The sequence below is a fragment of the Phyllobates terribilis genome, unplaced genomic scaffold (genome assembly GCF_046119375.1).
Source record: "Phyllobates terribilis strain yellow unplaced genomic scaffold, ASM4611937v1 Scaffold_9__5_contigs__length_417890890, whole genome shotgun sequence".
NCBI classification, from domain to species: domain Eukaryota; kingdom Metazoa; phylum Chordata; class Amphibia; order Anura; family Dendrobatidae; genus Phyllobates; species Phyllobates terribilis.
The window spans coordinates 230001786-230020397 of NW_027362769.1; the positions used below are offsets into that span (position 1 = coordinate 230001786).

Genomic DNA, 18612 nt, shown 5'->3' on the forward strand with positions numbered 1-18612 from the left:
AAAAACAGCATGGGGTCCCCCCATTTTTGACAACCAGCCAAGCTAAAGCAGACAGCTGGGGGCTGGTATTCTGAGGCATGGATATTGGCCCCCCGCAGCCTGAAAATAGCAGCCCGCAACCACCCCAGAAAAGGCACATCTATTAGACGGTCTCTTCTTGGCACTGTCCATGTTGAAAACTATTTATCCCATTCTTGGGTTATGGCTTGGGGAGTAACTTCGGACATGTGAGGGATATTGTTTTTTATTTTTGGTTTCTTACAAGGGCATCAGGGATTAGGTGTTAGGTGAGTATAACAGTGTTTGTTATTTTTAAATAAAAAAATAAAACTGTGTGTTTTATTTTAAATGGGGGGACCCCACGTCATTTTTTTAAATTATTTCTTTAAATAAATTAATAAAAACGGCGTGGGGACCCCTCTATTCTTGATAACTAGCCTTGCTAAAGCTGACAGCTGAGGGTTGCAGCCCACTGCTGTCAGTTTTGCCTGGCTGGTTATCAAAAATACAGGGGAACCCACGCCATTTATTTATAGCACAGGCGCCAGCAGATGAGTACTCCCATCAACCGTGCCTGCTCTTGCTGTTATCGGCGACAGCAGGCGTAGGCTGATGGGTGTAGTAGTCCCATCTGCCGACGCCTGTGAGCGGAGGTAAACTTTTTACCTCCGGTCACAGTTGCAGGCTCACGCTGTCATCTGACAGCTTGGAAACCGCAGCTCTCTGATCGACGGCAATAACAACCCACAAATAACATCAGCTGAAATTCAGGACTCTCTGAAAATTAGCGGTGTGGATGATTCAAGATGCACAATAAGGAGGCACTTGAAGAAAAATGTGTTGCATGGTCGAGTCGCCAGAAGAAAGCCATTACTGCGCGAATGCCACAAAGTATCTTGCCTACAATACGTCAAACCGCACAGAAACAAGCCTCAAAACTTCTGGTACAAGGTAATTTGGAGTGATGAGACCAAAATTTTACTTTTTGGCCACAACCATAAACGTTACATTTGGAGAGAGGTCAACAAGGCATATGATGAAAGGAACACCATTCCTACAGTAAAGCACAGAGGTGGATCGCTGATGTTTTGTGGATATGTGAGCTACAAAGGCACAGGAAACTTGGTAAAGGTTGAAGGAAAGATGAATGCAGCACGTTATCAGCAAATACTGGGGGCAAATTTCCACTCATCAGCTCAGAAGCTCCGCATGGGATGTATTTGGACGTTACAACATGACAACGATCCAAAACAGGCCAAGTCGACCTGTCATTGGCTACAGCAGAACAAAGTGAAGGCTATGGAGTGGCCATCTCAGTCTCCTGACCTCAATATCATTGCGCCACTCTGGGGAGATCTCAAGCGCACAGTTCATGCTAGACAGCCCAGGAAGGTACAGGAACTGGAGGCTTTTTGCCAAGAAGAATAGGCAGCTTTACCATCTGAGAAATTAAAGAACCTCATCCACAACTACCACAAAAGACTTTAAGCTGCCATTGATGTTAGAGGGGGCAATACATGGTATTAAGAACTGGGGTATGTGAACTTTTGATCAGGGTCATTGGGATGTTTTTGGTTGTCATTAAGATTTAAAAAGAGAAAACACAGTACTTTGACAATAAATGGCTTCACCCAACCAATAACCATGAGTGGAGAAAAAGTTTTTTTGTTATCATTCATAATCTCTGAAACAAGGCCGAGAAAGGAAAAATTCTGCTGGGGTATGTAAAGTTTTGAGCACAACTGTATACATACTGTATACAAATTTCTCTCAACCATGGGTATAATACCTCCTCACAGCAGGTAAATGAAAACTACTGGTGCCTTTCTAATTTACTTGTTCTGAGTGTACTATAGATAAAATACAGTAGCTAATTATCTGTTCAATGAAGTGCTGCTTAATTGCTCTTATTAACCCAAGTTTTTTTTATAGTAGAGAATAAATCTGCTTTTTGTTCTGCCCTTGATGGCTCAATTTGCAGTTTAAATGGAGTTCTTAAATGTGAAAAGTCATAAAAACCTCTCAGCATATTGGCCGTGTACCCTGCTTTGTAATGGCTTTGTAGAGTTGGAATATTTACACCTTTACACCAGTGTAGAAAAGCTATATATATATATATATATATATATATATATATATATATATATATATACTGTGTATATGTATATATATATATACAGTCATATGAAAAAGTTTGGGCACCCCTATTAATCTTAAGCTTAATGTTTTATAAAAATTGGTGTTTTTGCAACAGCTATTTCAGTTTGATATATGTAATAACTGTTGGATACAGTAATGTTTCTGCCTTGAAATGAGGTTTATTGTACTAACAGAAAATGTGCAATCTGCATTCAAACAAAATTTGACAGGTGCATAAGTATGGGCACCTCACCAGAAAAGTGACATTAATATTTAGTAGATCCTCCTTTTGCAAAAATAACAGCCTCTAGTCGCTTCCTGTAGCTTTTAATGAGTTCCTGGATCCTGGATGAAGGTATTTTTGACCATTCCTCTTTACAAAACAATTCCAGTTCAGTTAAGTTTGATGGTCGCCGAGCATGGACAGCCTCTTCAAATGATCCCACAGATGTTCAATGATATTCAGGTCTGGGGACTGGGATGGCCATTCCAGAACATTGTAATTGTTCCTCTGCATGAATGCCTGAGTAGATTTGGAGCGGTGTTTTGGATCATTGTCTTGCTGAAAGATCCATCCACTGCGTAACTTCAACTTTATCACTGATTCTTGAACACTATTGCCAAGAATCTGCTGATACTGAGTGGAATCCATGCGTCCCTCAACTTTAACAAGATTCCCAGTGCCGGCATTGACCACACAGCCCCAAAGCATGATGGAACCTCCACCAAATTTTACTGTGGGTAGCAAGTGTTTTTCTTGGAATGCTGTGTTTTTTTGCCACCATGCATAACGCCTTTTTGTATGACCAAACAACTCAATCTTGGTTTCATCAGTCCACAGGACCTTCTTCCAAAAAGAAATAGGCTTCTTCAAATGTGCTTTTGCATACCTCAGCCGACTCTGTTTGTGCGTACTTGCAGAAATGGCTTCTTTCGCATCACTCTCCCATACAGCTTCTCCTTGTGCAAAGTGCGTTGTATAGTTGACCGATGCACAGTGACACCATCTGCAGCAAGTTGATGCTGCAGCTCTCTGGAGGTGGTCTGAGGATTGTCCTTGACTGATCTCACCATTCTTCTTCTCTGCCTTTCTGATGTTTTTCTTGTCCTGACACTTCTGGCCTTAACAAGAACTGTCCCTATGTTCTTCCATTTCCTTACTATGTTCCTCACAGTGGAAACTGACAGGTTAAATCTCTGAGACAGCTTTTTGTATCCTTCCCCTGAACAACTATGTTGAATAATCTTTGTTTTCAGATCATTTGACAGTTGTTTTGAGGAGCCCATGATGCCACTCTTCAGAGGAGATTCAAACAGGAGAACAACTTGCAAGTGGCCACTTTAAGTAGCTTTTCTCATGATTGCATACACCTGGCTATAAAGTTCAAAGCTCAATGAGGTTACAAAACCAAAAAAAGTGCTTTAGTAAGTCAGTAAAAAGTAGGCAGGAGTATTTAAAACAAGAAAATGATAAGGGTGCCCATACTTATGCACCGGTCAAATTTTGTTTGAATACAGATTGCACATTTTCTGTTAGCACAATAAACCTAATTTCAAGGCAGAAACATTACTGTGTCCAACAGTTATTACATATATCAAACTGAAATAGCTGTTGCAAAAACACCAATTTTTATAAAACATTAAGCTTAAGATTAATAGGGGTGCCCAAACTTTTTCATATGACTGTATACACATATATACAGGTGCTTCTCACAAAATTAGAATATCATCAAAAATGTTATTTATTTCAGTTCTTCAATACAAAAAGTGAAACTCATATATTATATAGAGTCATTACAAACAGAGTTATCTATTTCATGTGTTTATTTCTGTTAATGTTGATGATTATGGATTACAGCCAATGAAAACACAAAAGTCATTATCGCAATAAATTAGAATAATTAACACCTGCAAAGGCTTCCTAAGCGTTTAAAAAGGTCCCTCAGGCTGTTGCAGCAGGCTCCACAATCATGGGGAAGACTGCTGACTTGACAGATGTCCAGAGGACAGTAATTGACACGCTCCACAAGAAGGGTAAGCCACAAAAGGTCATTACTAAAAAAAGCTGGCTGTGCACAGAGTGCTGTATCCAAGCATATTAATGTAAAGTTGAGTGGAAGGAAAAAGTGTGGTAGAAAAAGGTGCACAAGCAACCGGGATAACCCCAGCCTTGAAAGGATTGTTAAGAAAAGACCATTCAAAAATTTGGGGGAGATTCATAAGGAGTGGACTGCTGCTGGAGTCATTGCTTCAAGAGCCACCACACACAAACGTATCCAGGACATGGGCTACAAGTGTCGCATTCCTTGTGTCAAGCCACTCATGACCAATAGACAACGCCAGAAGAGTCTTACCTGGGCCAAGGTGAAAAAGACCTGGACTGTTGCTCAGTGGTCCAAGGTGTTGTTTTCAGATGAAAGTAAATTTTGCATTTCATTTGGAAATCAAGGTCCCAGAGTCTGGAGGAAGAGTGGAGAGGCCACAATCCAAGCTGCTTGAGGTCTAGTGTGAAGTTTCCACAATCAGTGATGGTTTGGGGAGCCATGTCATCTGCTGGCGTAGGTCCACTGTGTTTTATCAAGACCAAAGTCAGTGCAGCCGTCTACCAGGAAATTTTAGAGCACTTCATGCTTCTCTCTGCCGACAAGCTTTTTGGAGATGAAAATTTCATTCTCCAGCAGGACTTGGCACCTGTCCACACTGCCAAAAGTACCAATACCTGGTTTAACCCCTTTAGAGTCCATGACGTCTTAGTACGCACAATTTGCATCCTCCCGTTCAGTGAGGGCTGCTGCGCTGAGCCCTCACTGAACCGAGCACATGTCAGCTGATTCTTACAGCTGACATGTGCCCGCAACAGCCGCGGGTGGAATCGCAATCCACCCGCGGATGTTAACCTGTTAAATGCCGCTGTCAATCTCCGACAGCGGCATTGAACACGCGCTTCCTGGAAGGCGGTCCTAAGCCCCGCCCACCGGCGACCCCGTCGCGTGATCGCGGGTCGCCGATGGGCGTGCATGACAACCCAGGGTCTGCAGCAGACGCCTGTGGTTGTCATGATCTGGTCGCTATGAGCGCCACCTAGTGGTCGGCGCTCATAGCACAGGACCAATTCTGCTATATGCAGGGGATCTGCTGGTCCCCTGTATGTAGCAGAGCCGATCAGACAACTGCTGCTTCTAGTCTCCTATGGAGACTATTGAAGCATGCAGTAAGTGAAAAAAAAACGTTTTTAAAAAAAATAAAAAAAATATAAAAGTTTTAATCACCCCCCTTTTGCCCCATTCAAAATAAAATAATAAAAAATAAACTCCACATAGACATGTTTGGTATCGCCGCGTTCAGAATCGCCCGATCTATCAATATAAAAAAAGAATTAATCCGATCGGTAAACGGCGTAATGAGAAAAAAATTCTAAACGCCAGAATTACGTTTTTTGGTCTCCGCAAAATTGCAATAAAATGCAATAACGGGCGATCAAAACATCGGATCTACCCCAAAATGTTATCAATAAAAACGTCAGCCCGGCGCGCAAAAAATAAGCCCTCACCCAGCTCCAGATCACGAGAAATGGAGACGCTACAGGTCTCGGAAAATGGCGCTATTTTTTTATTTTTTTTTTTACCAAATTTTGGAATTTTTTTTCACCACTTAAATATAAAAGAACCTATGCATGTTTGGTGTCTATGAACTCGTAATGACCTGGAGAATAAAAATAGCAGGTCAGTTTTAGCATTCAGTGAACGTGGTAAAAAAAATAAATAAAAAACAACTGTGGCATTGCACTTTTTTTGCAATTTTACCGCACTTGGAATTTTTTTCCCGTTTTCCCGTACATGATATGGTAAAACTAGTAATGGCGTTGAAAAGTACAACTCGTCCCGCAAAAAATAAGCCCTCACATGGCCATATTGACCAAAAAATAAAAACGCTATGGCTCTGGGAACAAGGGGAGCAAAAAACAAAAAAGCAAAAACGACAAAACCCAAGGTTGCGAAAGGGTTAAAAACAACATTATCACTGTGCTTGATTGGCCAGCAAACTTGCCTGACCTTAACCACATAGAGAATCTATGGAGTATTGTCCAGAGGAAGATGAGAGACACCAGACCAACAATGCAGACGAGCTGAAGGCTGCTATCAAAGCAACCTGGGCTTCCATAACTCCTCAGCAGTGCCACAGGCTGATCGCCTCCATGCCACATTGCCGCATTGATGCAGTAATTGATGCAAAAGGAGCCCCGACCAAGTATTGAGTGCATTTACTGAACATACATTTCAGTAAACCAACATTTCAGATTTTAAAAACATTTTTCAAGCTGTTGTTATAAAGTATTCTAATTTCCTGAGATAATGACGTTTGTGTTTTCATTGGCTGTTAGACATAATCATCAACATTAACAGAAATAAACACTTGAAATAGATCACTCTTTGTAATGACTTTATATAATACTGTATATGAGTTTCACTTTTTGTATTGAAGAACTGAAATAAATTACGTTTTTGAGGATATTCTAATTTTGTGAGAAGCACCTGTATATACACTGCTCAAAAAAATAAAGGAAACACTTAAACAACAGAATATAACTCCAAGTAAATCAAACTTCTGTGAAATCAAACTGTCCACTTAGGAAGCAACACTGATTGACAAGCAATTTCACATGCTGTTGTGCAAATGGAATAGACAATAGATGGAAATTATTGGCAATTATCAAGACACCCTCAATAAAGGAATGGTTCTGCTGGTGGGGACCACAGACCACATCTCAGTACCAATGCTTTCTGGCTGATGTTTTGGTAACTTTTGAATGTTGGTTGTGCTTTCACACTCGTGGTAGCATGAGACGGACTCTACAACCCACAGAAGTTGCTCAGGTATTGCAGATCATCCAGGATGGCACATCAATGCGAGCTGTGGCAAGAAGGTTTGCTGTGTCTGTCAGCGTAGTGTCCAGAGGCTGAAGGCGCTAACAGGACACAGGCCAGTACACCAGGAGATGTGGAGGGGGCCGTAGGAGGGCAACAGCCCCTCAGCAGGACCGCTACCTCCGCCTTTGTGCAAGGAGGAACAGGAGGAGCACTGCAAGAGCTCTGCAAAATGACCTCAAGCAGGCCACAAATGTGCATGTGTCTGCACAAACGGTTATAAACCGACTCCATGAGGGTGGTATGAGGGCCCGACGTCCACAGATGGGGGTTGTGCTCACAGCCCAACACTGCGCAGGACGCTTCGCATTTGCCACAGAACACCAGGATTGGCAAAGTCTCCACTGGCGCCCTGTGCTCTTCACAGATGAAAGCAGGTTCACACTGAGCACATGTGACAGACGTGACAGAGTCTGGAGACGCCATGGAGAGCGATCTGCTGCTTGCAACATCCTTCAGCATGACCAGTTTGGCAGTGGGTCAGTAATGGTGGGTGGTATTTATTTGGAGGGCTGCACAGCACTCCATGTGCTCGCCAGAGGTAGCCTGACTGCCATTAGGTACCGAGATGAGATCCTCAGACCCCTTGTGAGACCATATGCTGGTGCCGTTGGCCCTGGGTTCCTCTTAATGCAGGACAATGCCAGACCTCATGTGGCTGGAGTGTGTCAACAGTTCCTGCAAGATGAAGGCATTGAAGCTATGGACTGGCCCGCCCGTTCCCCAGACCTGAATCCGATTGAGCACATCTGGGACATCATGTCTAGCTCCATCCACCAACGTCACGTTGCACCACAGACTGTCCAGGAGTTGGCGGATGCTTTAGTCCAGGTCTGGGAGGAGATCCCACAGGAGACCATCCGCAACCTCATCAGGAGCATGCCCAGGCGTTGTATGGAGGTCATACAGGCACATGGAGGCCATACACAATACTGAGCCTCATTTGTTTTAAGGACATTACATCAAAGTTGGTTCAGCCTGTAGTGTGTTTTTCCACTTTAATTTTGGGGGTGACTCCAAATCCAGGCCTCCATTGGTTAATAAATGTGATTTCCATTGATGAATTTTGTGTGATTTTGTTGTCAGCACATTCAACTTTGTATAGAACAAAGTATTTAATGAGAATATTTCATTCATTCAGATCTAGGATGTGCTATTTGAGTGTTAACCTTTATTTTTTTGAGCAGTATATATATATATAATATAACCAGGGATGCGTGTCTCTGTCTGAAGCCTCGATAGACTGCGCATGCGTGACGCGCAGTCTGGCTCCAGACAGAAGCAGGCATCCAGCCGTTACAGGTAATAGGAGGTGTATGGCGCCGGAGATCGCGGTATGCGTAGGCACTGAACGCATACCTCGATCTCCGGCGCCATACTTACATACTTACCTGACTGGTTGGAGGGTTGCCGCGGCGCCTCTCTTCGCCGGAGACCGGGGCAGGAGTGAGGCGTCGGATCGGCGCATGCGCATAGCGCTATCCAGCGCTGTTTTACTGAAGACACATTCACAGTGTGTCTTCAGCAAAATGGCGCCGGACAGTGCAGTGCAGCGGCACCGCACTCCTCCTCCGTCAGAACTGGACACCGCAGCGCTGGAGCACAGAGAAGAAAGGTGAGTATAACTTTATTTTTTTTGTATGTGTGTACAGTGTGAAAGGGATGAGGGGGCCACACATACCAGGATTGTGGGGTGAGGGGACCATGCATATACCAGGATTGGGGGGTGAGGGGACCATGCATCCACCAGGATTGGGGGGTGAGGGGTACCACACATATCAGAATTTGGGGGGTGAGGGGTACCACACATACCAGGATTGGGGGTTGAGGGGTACCACACATACCAGGATTGGGGTGTGAGGGGTACCACACATACCAGGATTGGGGGGTGAGGGGTACCACACATACCAGGATTGGGAGGTGAGGGGACCATGCATATACCAGGATTTGTGGGTGAGGGGACCATGCATATACTAGGATTGTGGGGTGAGGGGTACCATGCATACCAGGATTGGGGGGTGGGGGGTACCATGCATATCAGGATTGGGGGGTGGGGGGTACCACACATACCAGGATTGGGGTGGTGGGGGGTACCACGCATACCAGTATTGGGAGGTGGGGGGTACCACACATACCAGGATTGGGGGGTGGGGGGCACCACACATACCAGGATTGGGGAGTGAGGGGACCATGCATACCAGGATTGGGGGGTGAGGGGACCACGCATACCAGGATTGGGGGGTGAGGGATACCACGCATACCAGGATTGGGGTGTGAGGGGTACCACGCATACCAGGATTGGGGTGTGAGGGGTACCATGCATACCAGGATTGGGGGGTGAGGGGTACCACGCATACCAGGATTGGGGGGTGAGTGGTACCATGCATACCAGGATTGGGGGGTGAGGGGTACTACGCATACCAGGATTGGGGGGTGAGGGGTACCACGCATACCAGGATTGGGGGGTGAGGGGTACCACGCATACCAGGATAGGGGGTGAGGGGTACCACGCATACCAGGATTGGGGGGTGAGGGGTACCATGCACAACAGGATTGGGGGGTGATTGGTACCACGCATACCAGGATTGGGGGGTGAGGGGACCATGCATACCAGGATTGAGGGGTGAGGGGACCATGCATACCAGGATGAGGGGTACCATACATACCATTATTGGGGGTGAGGGACCCATGCATACCAGGATTGGGGGGTGAGGGGACCATGCATACCAGGATTGGGGGGTGAGGGGACCATGCATACCAGGATTGGGGGGTGAGGGGACCATGCATACCAGGATTGGAGGGTGAGGGGTGCCATGCATACCAGAATAGGGATGAGGGTTACCATACATACCAGGATAGGAATGCAGGATACCATGCATACCAGGATGAGGGATGGGGTGCCATGCATACCAGGATGAGCGGTTTCATGCATACCAGAATAGGGATGAGGGGTAGCATGCATACTAGGATGAGGGATTGGGTGCCATGCATACTAGGATGAGGGATTGGGTGCCATGCATACCAGGTTTCTAGGATGAGGAGGCCATACATACCAGGATTGGGATGAGGGGTGCCATACATACCAGGATAGGGATGAGGGGTACCATGTATACCAGAATTGGGAATGAGGGGCCCATGCATACCAGGATAGGGATGAGGAGTGCCATACATAGCAGGATGGGGGTTAGGGAGCCATGCATATCGGGATTGGGGATGGGGGGTGCCATGCATACCGAGATTGGGGATTGGGGGTGTCATGCATACCGGGATTGGGGATGGGGGGTGCCATGCATACCGGGATTTGGGATGGGTGTGCCATGCATACCGGGATTGGGGATGGGGGGTGCCATGCTTACCGGGATTGGGGATGAGGGGTGCAATGCATACCGGGATTGGGGATGGGGGGTGCCATGCATACCGGGATTGGGGATGGGGGATGCTATGAATACCGGGATTGGGGATGAGGGGTGCTATGAATACCGGGATTGGGGATGGGGGGTGCCATGCATACCGGGATTGGGGATGGGGGGTGCCATGCATACCGGGATTGGGGATGGGGGGTGCCATGCATACCGGGATTGGGGATGAGGGGTGCCATGCATACTGGGATTGGGGATGAGGGGTGCCATGCATACCGGGATTGGGGATGAGGGATGGGGTATCATGTATACCAGGATGAGGGATACCATACATACCAGGATAGGGATGAGGGATGGGGTACCATGCATACCAGGATTGGGGGTGAGGGGTGCCATGCATACCGGGATTGGGGATGGGGGATGCTATGAATACCGGGATTGGGGATGAGGGGTGCTATGAATACCGGGATTGGGGATGGGGGGTGCCATGCATACCGGGATTGGGGATGGGGGGTGCCATGCATACCGGGATTGGGGATGGGGGGTGCCATGCATACCGGGATTGGGGATGAGGGGTGCCATGCATACTGGGATTGGGGATGAGGGGTGCCATGCATACCGGGATTGGGGATGAGGGGTGCCATGCATACCGGGATTGGGGATGAGGGATGGGGTATCATGTATACCAGGATGAGGGATACCATACATACCAGGATAGGGATGAGGGATGGGGTACCATGCATACCAGGATTGGGGGTGAGGGGTGCCACGCATACCAGGATAGGATGGTAGGGACAGGATGGAGGCAGCATAAATACGAGGAGGTGGGCAGCACATACCAGCATGGGAGACCATATACCAATAAAAATGCTCGCCACCCGGGTGTAGAACGGGTTCAATAGCTAGTGTATATATATATATATATATATATATATATATACATATACAGTCATATGAAAAAGTTTGGGCACCCCTATTAATCTTAAGCTTAATGTTTTATAAAAATTGGTGTTTTTGCAACAGGTATTTCAGTTTGATATATGTAATAACTGTTGGATACAGTAATGTTTCTGCCTTGAAATGAGGTTTATTGTACTAACAGAAAATGTGCAATCTGCATTCAAACAAAATTGGACAGGTGCATAAGTATGGGCACCTCACCAGAAAAGTGACATTAATATTTAGTAGATCCTCCTTTTGCAAAAATAACAGCCTCTAGTCGCTTCCTGTAGCTTTTAATGAGTTCCTGGATCCTGGATGAAGGTATTTTTGACCATTCCTCTTTACAAAACAATTCCAGTTCAGTTAAGTTTGATGGTCGCCGAGCATGGACAGCCTCTTCAAATGATCCCACAGATGTTCAATGATATTCAGGTCTGGGGACTGGGATGGCCATTCCAGAACATTGTAATTGTTCCTCTGCATGAATGCCTGAGTAGATTTGGAGCGGTGTTTTGGATCATTGTCTTGCTGAAAGATCCATCCACTGTGTAACTTCAACTTTATCACTGATTCTTGAACACTATTGCCAAGAATCTGCTGATACTGAGTGGAATCCATGCGTCCCTCAACTTTAACAAGATTCCCAGTGCCGGCATTGACCACACAGCCCCAAAGCATGATGGAACCTCCACCAAATTTTACTGTGGGTAGCAAGTGTTTTTCTTGGAATGCTGTGTTTTTTTGCCACCATGCATAACGCCTTTTTGTATGACCAAACAACTCAATATTGGTTTCATCAGTCCACAGGACCTTCTTCCAAAAAGAAATAGGCTTCTTCAAATGTGCTTTTGCATACCTCAGCCGACTCTGTTTGTGCGTACTTGCAGAAACAGCTTCTTTCGCATCACTCTCCCATACAGCTTCTCCTTGTGCAAAGTGCGTTGTATAGTTGACCGATGCACAGTGACACCATCTGCAGCAAGTTGATGCTGCAGCTCTCTGGAGGTGGTCTGAGGATTGTCCTTGACTGATCTCACCATTCTTCTTCTCTGCCTTTCTGATGTTTTTCTTGTCCTGACACTTCTGGCCTTAACAAGAACTGTCCCTATGTTCTTCCATTTCCTTACTATGTTCCTCACAGTGGAAACTGACAGGTTAAATCTCTGAGACAGCTTTTTGTATCCTTCCCCTGAACAACTATGTTGAATAATCTTTGTTTTCAGATCATTTGACAGTTGTTTTGAGGAGCCCATGATGCCACTCTTCAGAGGAGATTCAAACAGGAGAACAACTTGCAAGTGGCCACTTTAAGTAGCTTTTCTCATGATTGCATACACCTGGCTATAAAGTTCAAAGCTCAATGAGGTTACAAAACCAAAAAAAGTGCTTTAGTAGGTCAGTAAAAAGTAGGCAGGAGTATTTAAAACAAGAAAATGATAAGGGTGCCCATACTTATGCACCGGTCAAATTTTGTTTGAATGCAGATTGCACATTTTCTGTTAGCACAATAAACCTCATTTCAAGGCAGAAACATTACTGTGTCCAACAGTTATTACATATATCAAACTGAAATAGCTGTTGCAAAAACACCAATTTTTATAAAACATTAAGCTTAAGATTAATAGGGGTGCCCAAACTTTTTCATTTGACTGTATATATATATATATATACACTGCTCAAAAAAATAAAGGGAACACTCAAATAACACATCCTAGATCTGAATTAACGAAATATTCTCTTTGAATACTTTGTTCTGTACAAAGTTGAATGTGCTGACAACAAAATCACACAAAAATCATCAATGGAAATCAAATTTATTAACCAATGGAGGCCTGGAGTTGGAGTCAAACCCAAAATTAAAGTGGAAAAACACACTACAGGCTGATCCAACTTTGATGTAATGTCCTTAAAACAAGTCAAAATGAGGCTCCGTATTGTGTGTGGCCTCCACGTGCCTGTATGACCTCCCTACAATGCCTGGGCATGCTCCTGATGAGGTTGCGGATGGTCTCCTGTGGGATCTCCTCCCAGACCTGGACTAAAGCATCCGCCAACTCCTGGGCAGTCTGTGGTGCAACGTGACGTTGCAGGATGGAGCGAGACATGATGTCCCAGATGTGCTCAATCGGATTCAGGTCTGGGGAACGGGTGGGCTAGTCCATAGCTTCAATGCCTTCATCTTGCAGGAACTGCTGACACACTCCAGCCACATGAGGTCTGGCATTGTCCTGCATTAGGAGGAACCCAGGGCCCAGTGCACCAGCATATGGTCTCAAGGGGTCTGAGGATCTCCTCTCGGTACCTAATGGCAGTCAGGCTACCTCTGGCGAGCACATGGAGGGCTGTGCGGCCCTTCAAAGAAATGCCACCCCATACCATTACTGACCTACTGCCAAATCAGTCATGCTGAAGGATGTTGCAGGCAGCAGATCGCTCTCCATGGCGTCTCCAGACTCTGTCACGTCTGTCACATGTGCTCAGTGTGAACCTGCTTTCATCTGTGAAGAGCACAGGGCGCCAGTGGCGACTTTGCCAATCCTGATGTTCTGTGGCAAATGCCAAGCGTCCTGCACGGAGTTGGGCTGTGAGCACAACCCCCATCTGTGGATGTCGGGCCCTCATACAACTCTCATGGAGTCAGTTTCTACCCGTTTGGGCAGACACATGCACATTTGTGGCCTGCTGGAGGTCATTTTGCAGGGCTCTGGCAGTGCTCCTCCTGTTCCTCCTTGCACAAAGGCGGAGATAGCGGACCTGCTGCTGGGCTGTTGCCCTCCTACGGCCCCCTCCACGTCTCCTGGTGTACTGGCCTGTCTCCAGGTAGCGCCTCCAGCCTCTGGACACTACGCTGGCAGACACAGCAACCCTTCTTGCCACAGCTCGTATTGATGTGCCATCCTGGATGAGCTGCACTACCTGAGCAACTTCTGTGGATTGTAGAGTCCATCTCATGCTATTACAAGTGTGAAAGCACAACCTACATTCAAAAGTGACCAAAACATCAGCCAGAAAGCATTGGTACTGAGATGTGGTCTGTGGTCCCCACCAGCAGAACCATTCCTTTATTGAGGGTGTCTTGATAATTGCCAATAATTTCCATCTATTGTCTATTCCATTTGCACAACAGCATGTGAAATTGATTGTCAATCAGTGTTGCTTCCTAAGTGGACAGTTTGATTTCACAGAAGATTGATTAACTTGGAGTTATATTCTGTTGCTTAAGTGTTACCTTTATTTTTTTGAGCAGTGTATATATTTATACATATCAATTTTGTGCCTATTTGTCTCTGGTAGTTTTCATAGTAGAATTTGATGGAAGTTTTCTTCTTTATTCTCGCCTGGTGACTGCGATCGTTGGTACAGGGAGGGAACTAAATATTTGAATCTTCCTGATTCTTGCTATTCAATGGGCAAATATAGTGCAAAAGAATTCAAAAGTCGTTTTCCTGAAACGGACTAGAATATACAACTAAGGCCTCATTCAGATGTCAGAAGTGAAAAAACGGACCGAGTTTCATCATTGATTTTCGTCAGAGTTTCATCAGTGTTTTCACTGATGAGAAAAAAAATAGTTTCACCACTTTCTCCTATCTATCAACCATGGCGTTCAAATGCTGTTAGATTTTTTCACTGACCCATAGACTTGCGTTGCTGATTTTGATCTGGATCAATATCGGACATATCTGCTTGAGTTTGCACAGTCCACACGATCCAATGAAAAAATCTGACAAGTGAACAGCCCCATAGACTGTCATAGTTATGAGTGATATCTGCGAAAACTATGGATAGCCCATGTACGTGAAAAACCTGTCGTGTGAATGAGCCCTAACACACACAGCAACTGTGAAAAGTCTGACCACAGACACTTGTGAAGAGTCTTATTTTTTACCCACCCTGAATTAACCACTTCCTGAACTTGGAAACTACTGTGGCTTCCTAATTTGTCTTCTAACCACAATAGGAAATAATAGTGTATCCTGATGATAGGTAGTGCAGATGCAGAATATGTGTCAATGGACTGACCATGGGAGGTTGGTGAATGGCAGCTAGCGTTCTGCAATTTTTTTTTATTGGCCTTTCACTCGATCTCAAGCCGTGGTGACTTAATGGAGGAACACTCTGCAAGAAGATCGATTTTGTTCAAGCCTAGATAGGTCCACCAGGGTCTTCTCCACCATTATCTTGATAGTATCAAGCATCAGGTTGCTGGTTTTCCTCTCCATCTTGTTCCTTCTATTTTTCCGACCATGATGGTCCTTCTCCAGAGTTCTGCTATGAGAGCTAGAATTCGAGAAATCTCCAGTCCTGCCTGTTTAACACCTTAGTTAACGTAATCATTACCTACCAAGGCACTTAGGGAGTATAAACTACCCTGCTCGGCTTTAGCATATTGATAAGGTAAGGCCCCAAGTGCTGTCCTGTAATAATGCCAGTTAGTACCTTGACATACAGAAGCAGAAATGTGCAAGAACATGCAGATATTTAAATAGCTTACAGTTAAAAATAAATGAACAAAAGTTAAAGGCCCCCAGTGGGACAAAAAAAGCAAAAGAGAAAAAAAACTATATAAATACAAAAGCATTACAAAAATATTATGAAAACTAGAATAAACAAAGTTAGAGGTCGTTAGTAGGACAAAAAACTAAAAGAGAAAAAAAAGTATATAAATAAAGAAACATAACAGAAAAGCAATGTGTAAAATAGAATAAATAAAGTTAAAGACTAAGGGAGGGACAAAAAAAATAGATAAAAATATTATAAACATTACACAAAAACAGCATGTAAGACAGAATACACTTTTTTAAATAAATATTTTAAAAAAGAAATCTAACAACCCCCTCCAAATTAACGGTTAATAATCGCTCTAAGACCAGGCGCACACCACCGTATTTTCTGTCCAAGTGAGATCCGACAAAACATCGGCTCACACTAGGACCAATGTTATTCTATGGGGCCGCGCTCATGTCAAATTTTTTCCACAGACCAAGGAAATTTTCGCAGCATGCTCATGTTTCATCCGATATTCAGATCACACTCGGCCATGCAAGTCAATGAACCCGTGGAAAATATCGGACTGCCCTCGAAAGACATCTGAGTGCAGCCCGATTTTTTGCCCATTGACACAATGGAGAAGATGGAGATATTTTTGTTTTCCATCTTCTCCTCATCTGAGAAAATCTGATCTCACTGTGCTCACACTCTGATCAGAGTGTGATTAGCATAATCATCCCGATTCTCGCGGTTGAGAGAATCGACGGCCGTGTGTCATTACCAAAAAAAAAATTACAAAAATGTTCATTTATCATCTATTGTAAATCTGTTGAGAACACACCATCATGTAAAGTTTTACAAAGTATGACAGCTTTTGTTTTAGTAAAAGTTCATGTTGATAATATATTTGCAGTGTATTATATTCTTGGGCAGATATGTTGTCTCCTGGCATAGAATAAATATTATTTATTATTATTGCAGCACATTTGGTTTATGTTTTTGTTGTTCATTAAGTTTTATATTGTAATTGTTCATTTTACATGAGAGTCTACGACTATAGCAGGAACTGGAAAATGAATGGTGTACAGGAAAAAAATCATCTATAGTTTTTAAAATAATAAAATAAAAGCCGATTTTTTAGTAGATTTAACCTGACCATTGACATTAAAGGCCAGATTCATTATTGCATGTGGTCATCTTTAGTTTGCCACTGTGGGCGTGGCGTAGGGACTCCAGATATTTTCTCCCGCTTTATCATTTACGACTTTCCAAAAAGTCTTACATTTTGCTTAAAATGTACTCCAGCCCCCCCCCCCCCCCCATCAGAGTGATTTTATGCACACCAGAATTTTTTTTAAACAATTTTTGGGACATATTGCATTTTATACTCAACGCATTTCGAAGTATCTATCACTTCTTCATCAGGAGAAACCATAGAAATGCTTTGTGTTTTTATCCTGATGAAGATGTTATAGATACTGCGAAATGCGTTGAGAATAAAACACAAAATGTCCCAAAAATTGTTAGAAAAAAAATCTGGTGTGCATAAAATCACTCTGATGGGGATGGCTGGAGTACAACATAACGCGTTGAGAATAAAACCACAATTATACTCTGGACTTTCCGGATATTTCTTATTTAATACTGAACAGCAGCGCAGCACACCCGCATCTCGTACATTTGATTTCTGTGTTGGGCCCTCCAACCTGTGAAGCAGCAGCAGCTGGAATTATATCTTGAGCCCTATCGGTGCTGTGCTTTATTACAAGATGAGCAGTGCCGTATTACCCTACAATGCTGTTGTGTGGATGACACCCTATTGCTTTTGTTGCCCCCCCCCCCAGTTTTCTTTCATTTTGCAAAACGTAACTTTTTGCTCTAAAAAAAAGACACAAATGGTTAAAGACAGAAAAAGAAAATTTTTGACTTAGCACAAAATTCATTAACCGTATGAACCATTTTGATTAACAAAAAAACATCAGCGAATACCACAAGATATAATAAGAAAGGTGACTACAAAAATACCGCACATGATGAATCAGGCCCTAAAGTTTTTTAAGGATTTGTGAAGTTACAGCCATGGAAGTTCGTTCACATTTTTAATTTTGAAAAATAAAAATTTAAGACGACAAGATGTAATCTTACATCTACTGGCGACGGGGAAACTTTAAAGCAAATCCTCTTTCATTTAATGGGACTAGCATTCTTGTATGTGCGAGAGGAGCTATCAAAATCTTTTACAAAATTGTAAAGTCCATGAAAGTGTTTCTTTTCTTATTTTAGGCATCCATTTAAACTTCCCGTCCCGCAGAGTGTCCTTCTCCAAGAAACGTTCACAGTTGATAAAAGGAAAAAACATTACGTACTGGAAACCAAACTGGTTCTTGACCAGAGTGACGAATGCATTCAGACCATTGTGCTTGGCTACCAAAGTGAAAATCCATATGTGAGTAGTAAAACGTAATATATAAAATCCACAGATTAACCAGTTATTTAACGGCCCTCCTACAACTGTAATCCATGTAACTAGGCCAAATAACATACGGAAATATATACACCAACAATAGAAAAATAGCTGCAGGCCAAATAGAAAATATATATATGTATCTTTATGGATAGAAGTAATGATTTAGTTAAAACATCTAAATAATAAGACAACATACAGTGAGGTTAGAGGTGGGAACACCTAGACAAAAATATATATGTATCACATACAGTCCCATTATATATCATATCCTGTAGTACAAAATATCAGG

At 43.8% G+C, this 18612-nt stretch overlaps 1 protein-coding gene across 1 annotated transcript in view; it reads left to right on the forward strand.

Annotated features, from left to right (window-relative positions):
- Positions 1-18612, forward strand: part of LOC141162056 (uncharacterized) — a 539567-nt gene that overhangs the window by 242532 nt on the left and 278423 nt on the right. The window contains exon 32 of the mRNA XM_073647724.1: positions 18140-18302. Coding sequence (XP_073503825.1) covers positions 18140-18302 — 163 coding nt within the window. The remainder of the gene's footprint in view (positions 1-18139; positions 18303-18612) is intronic.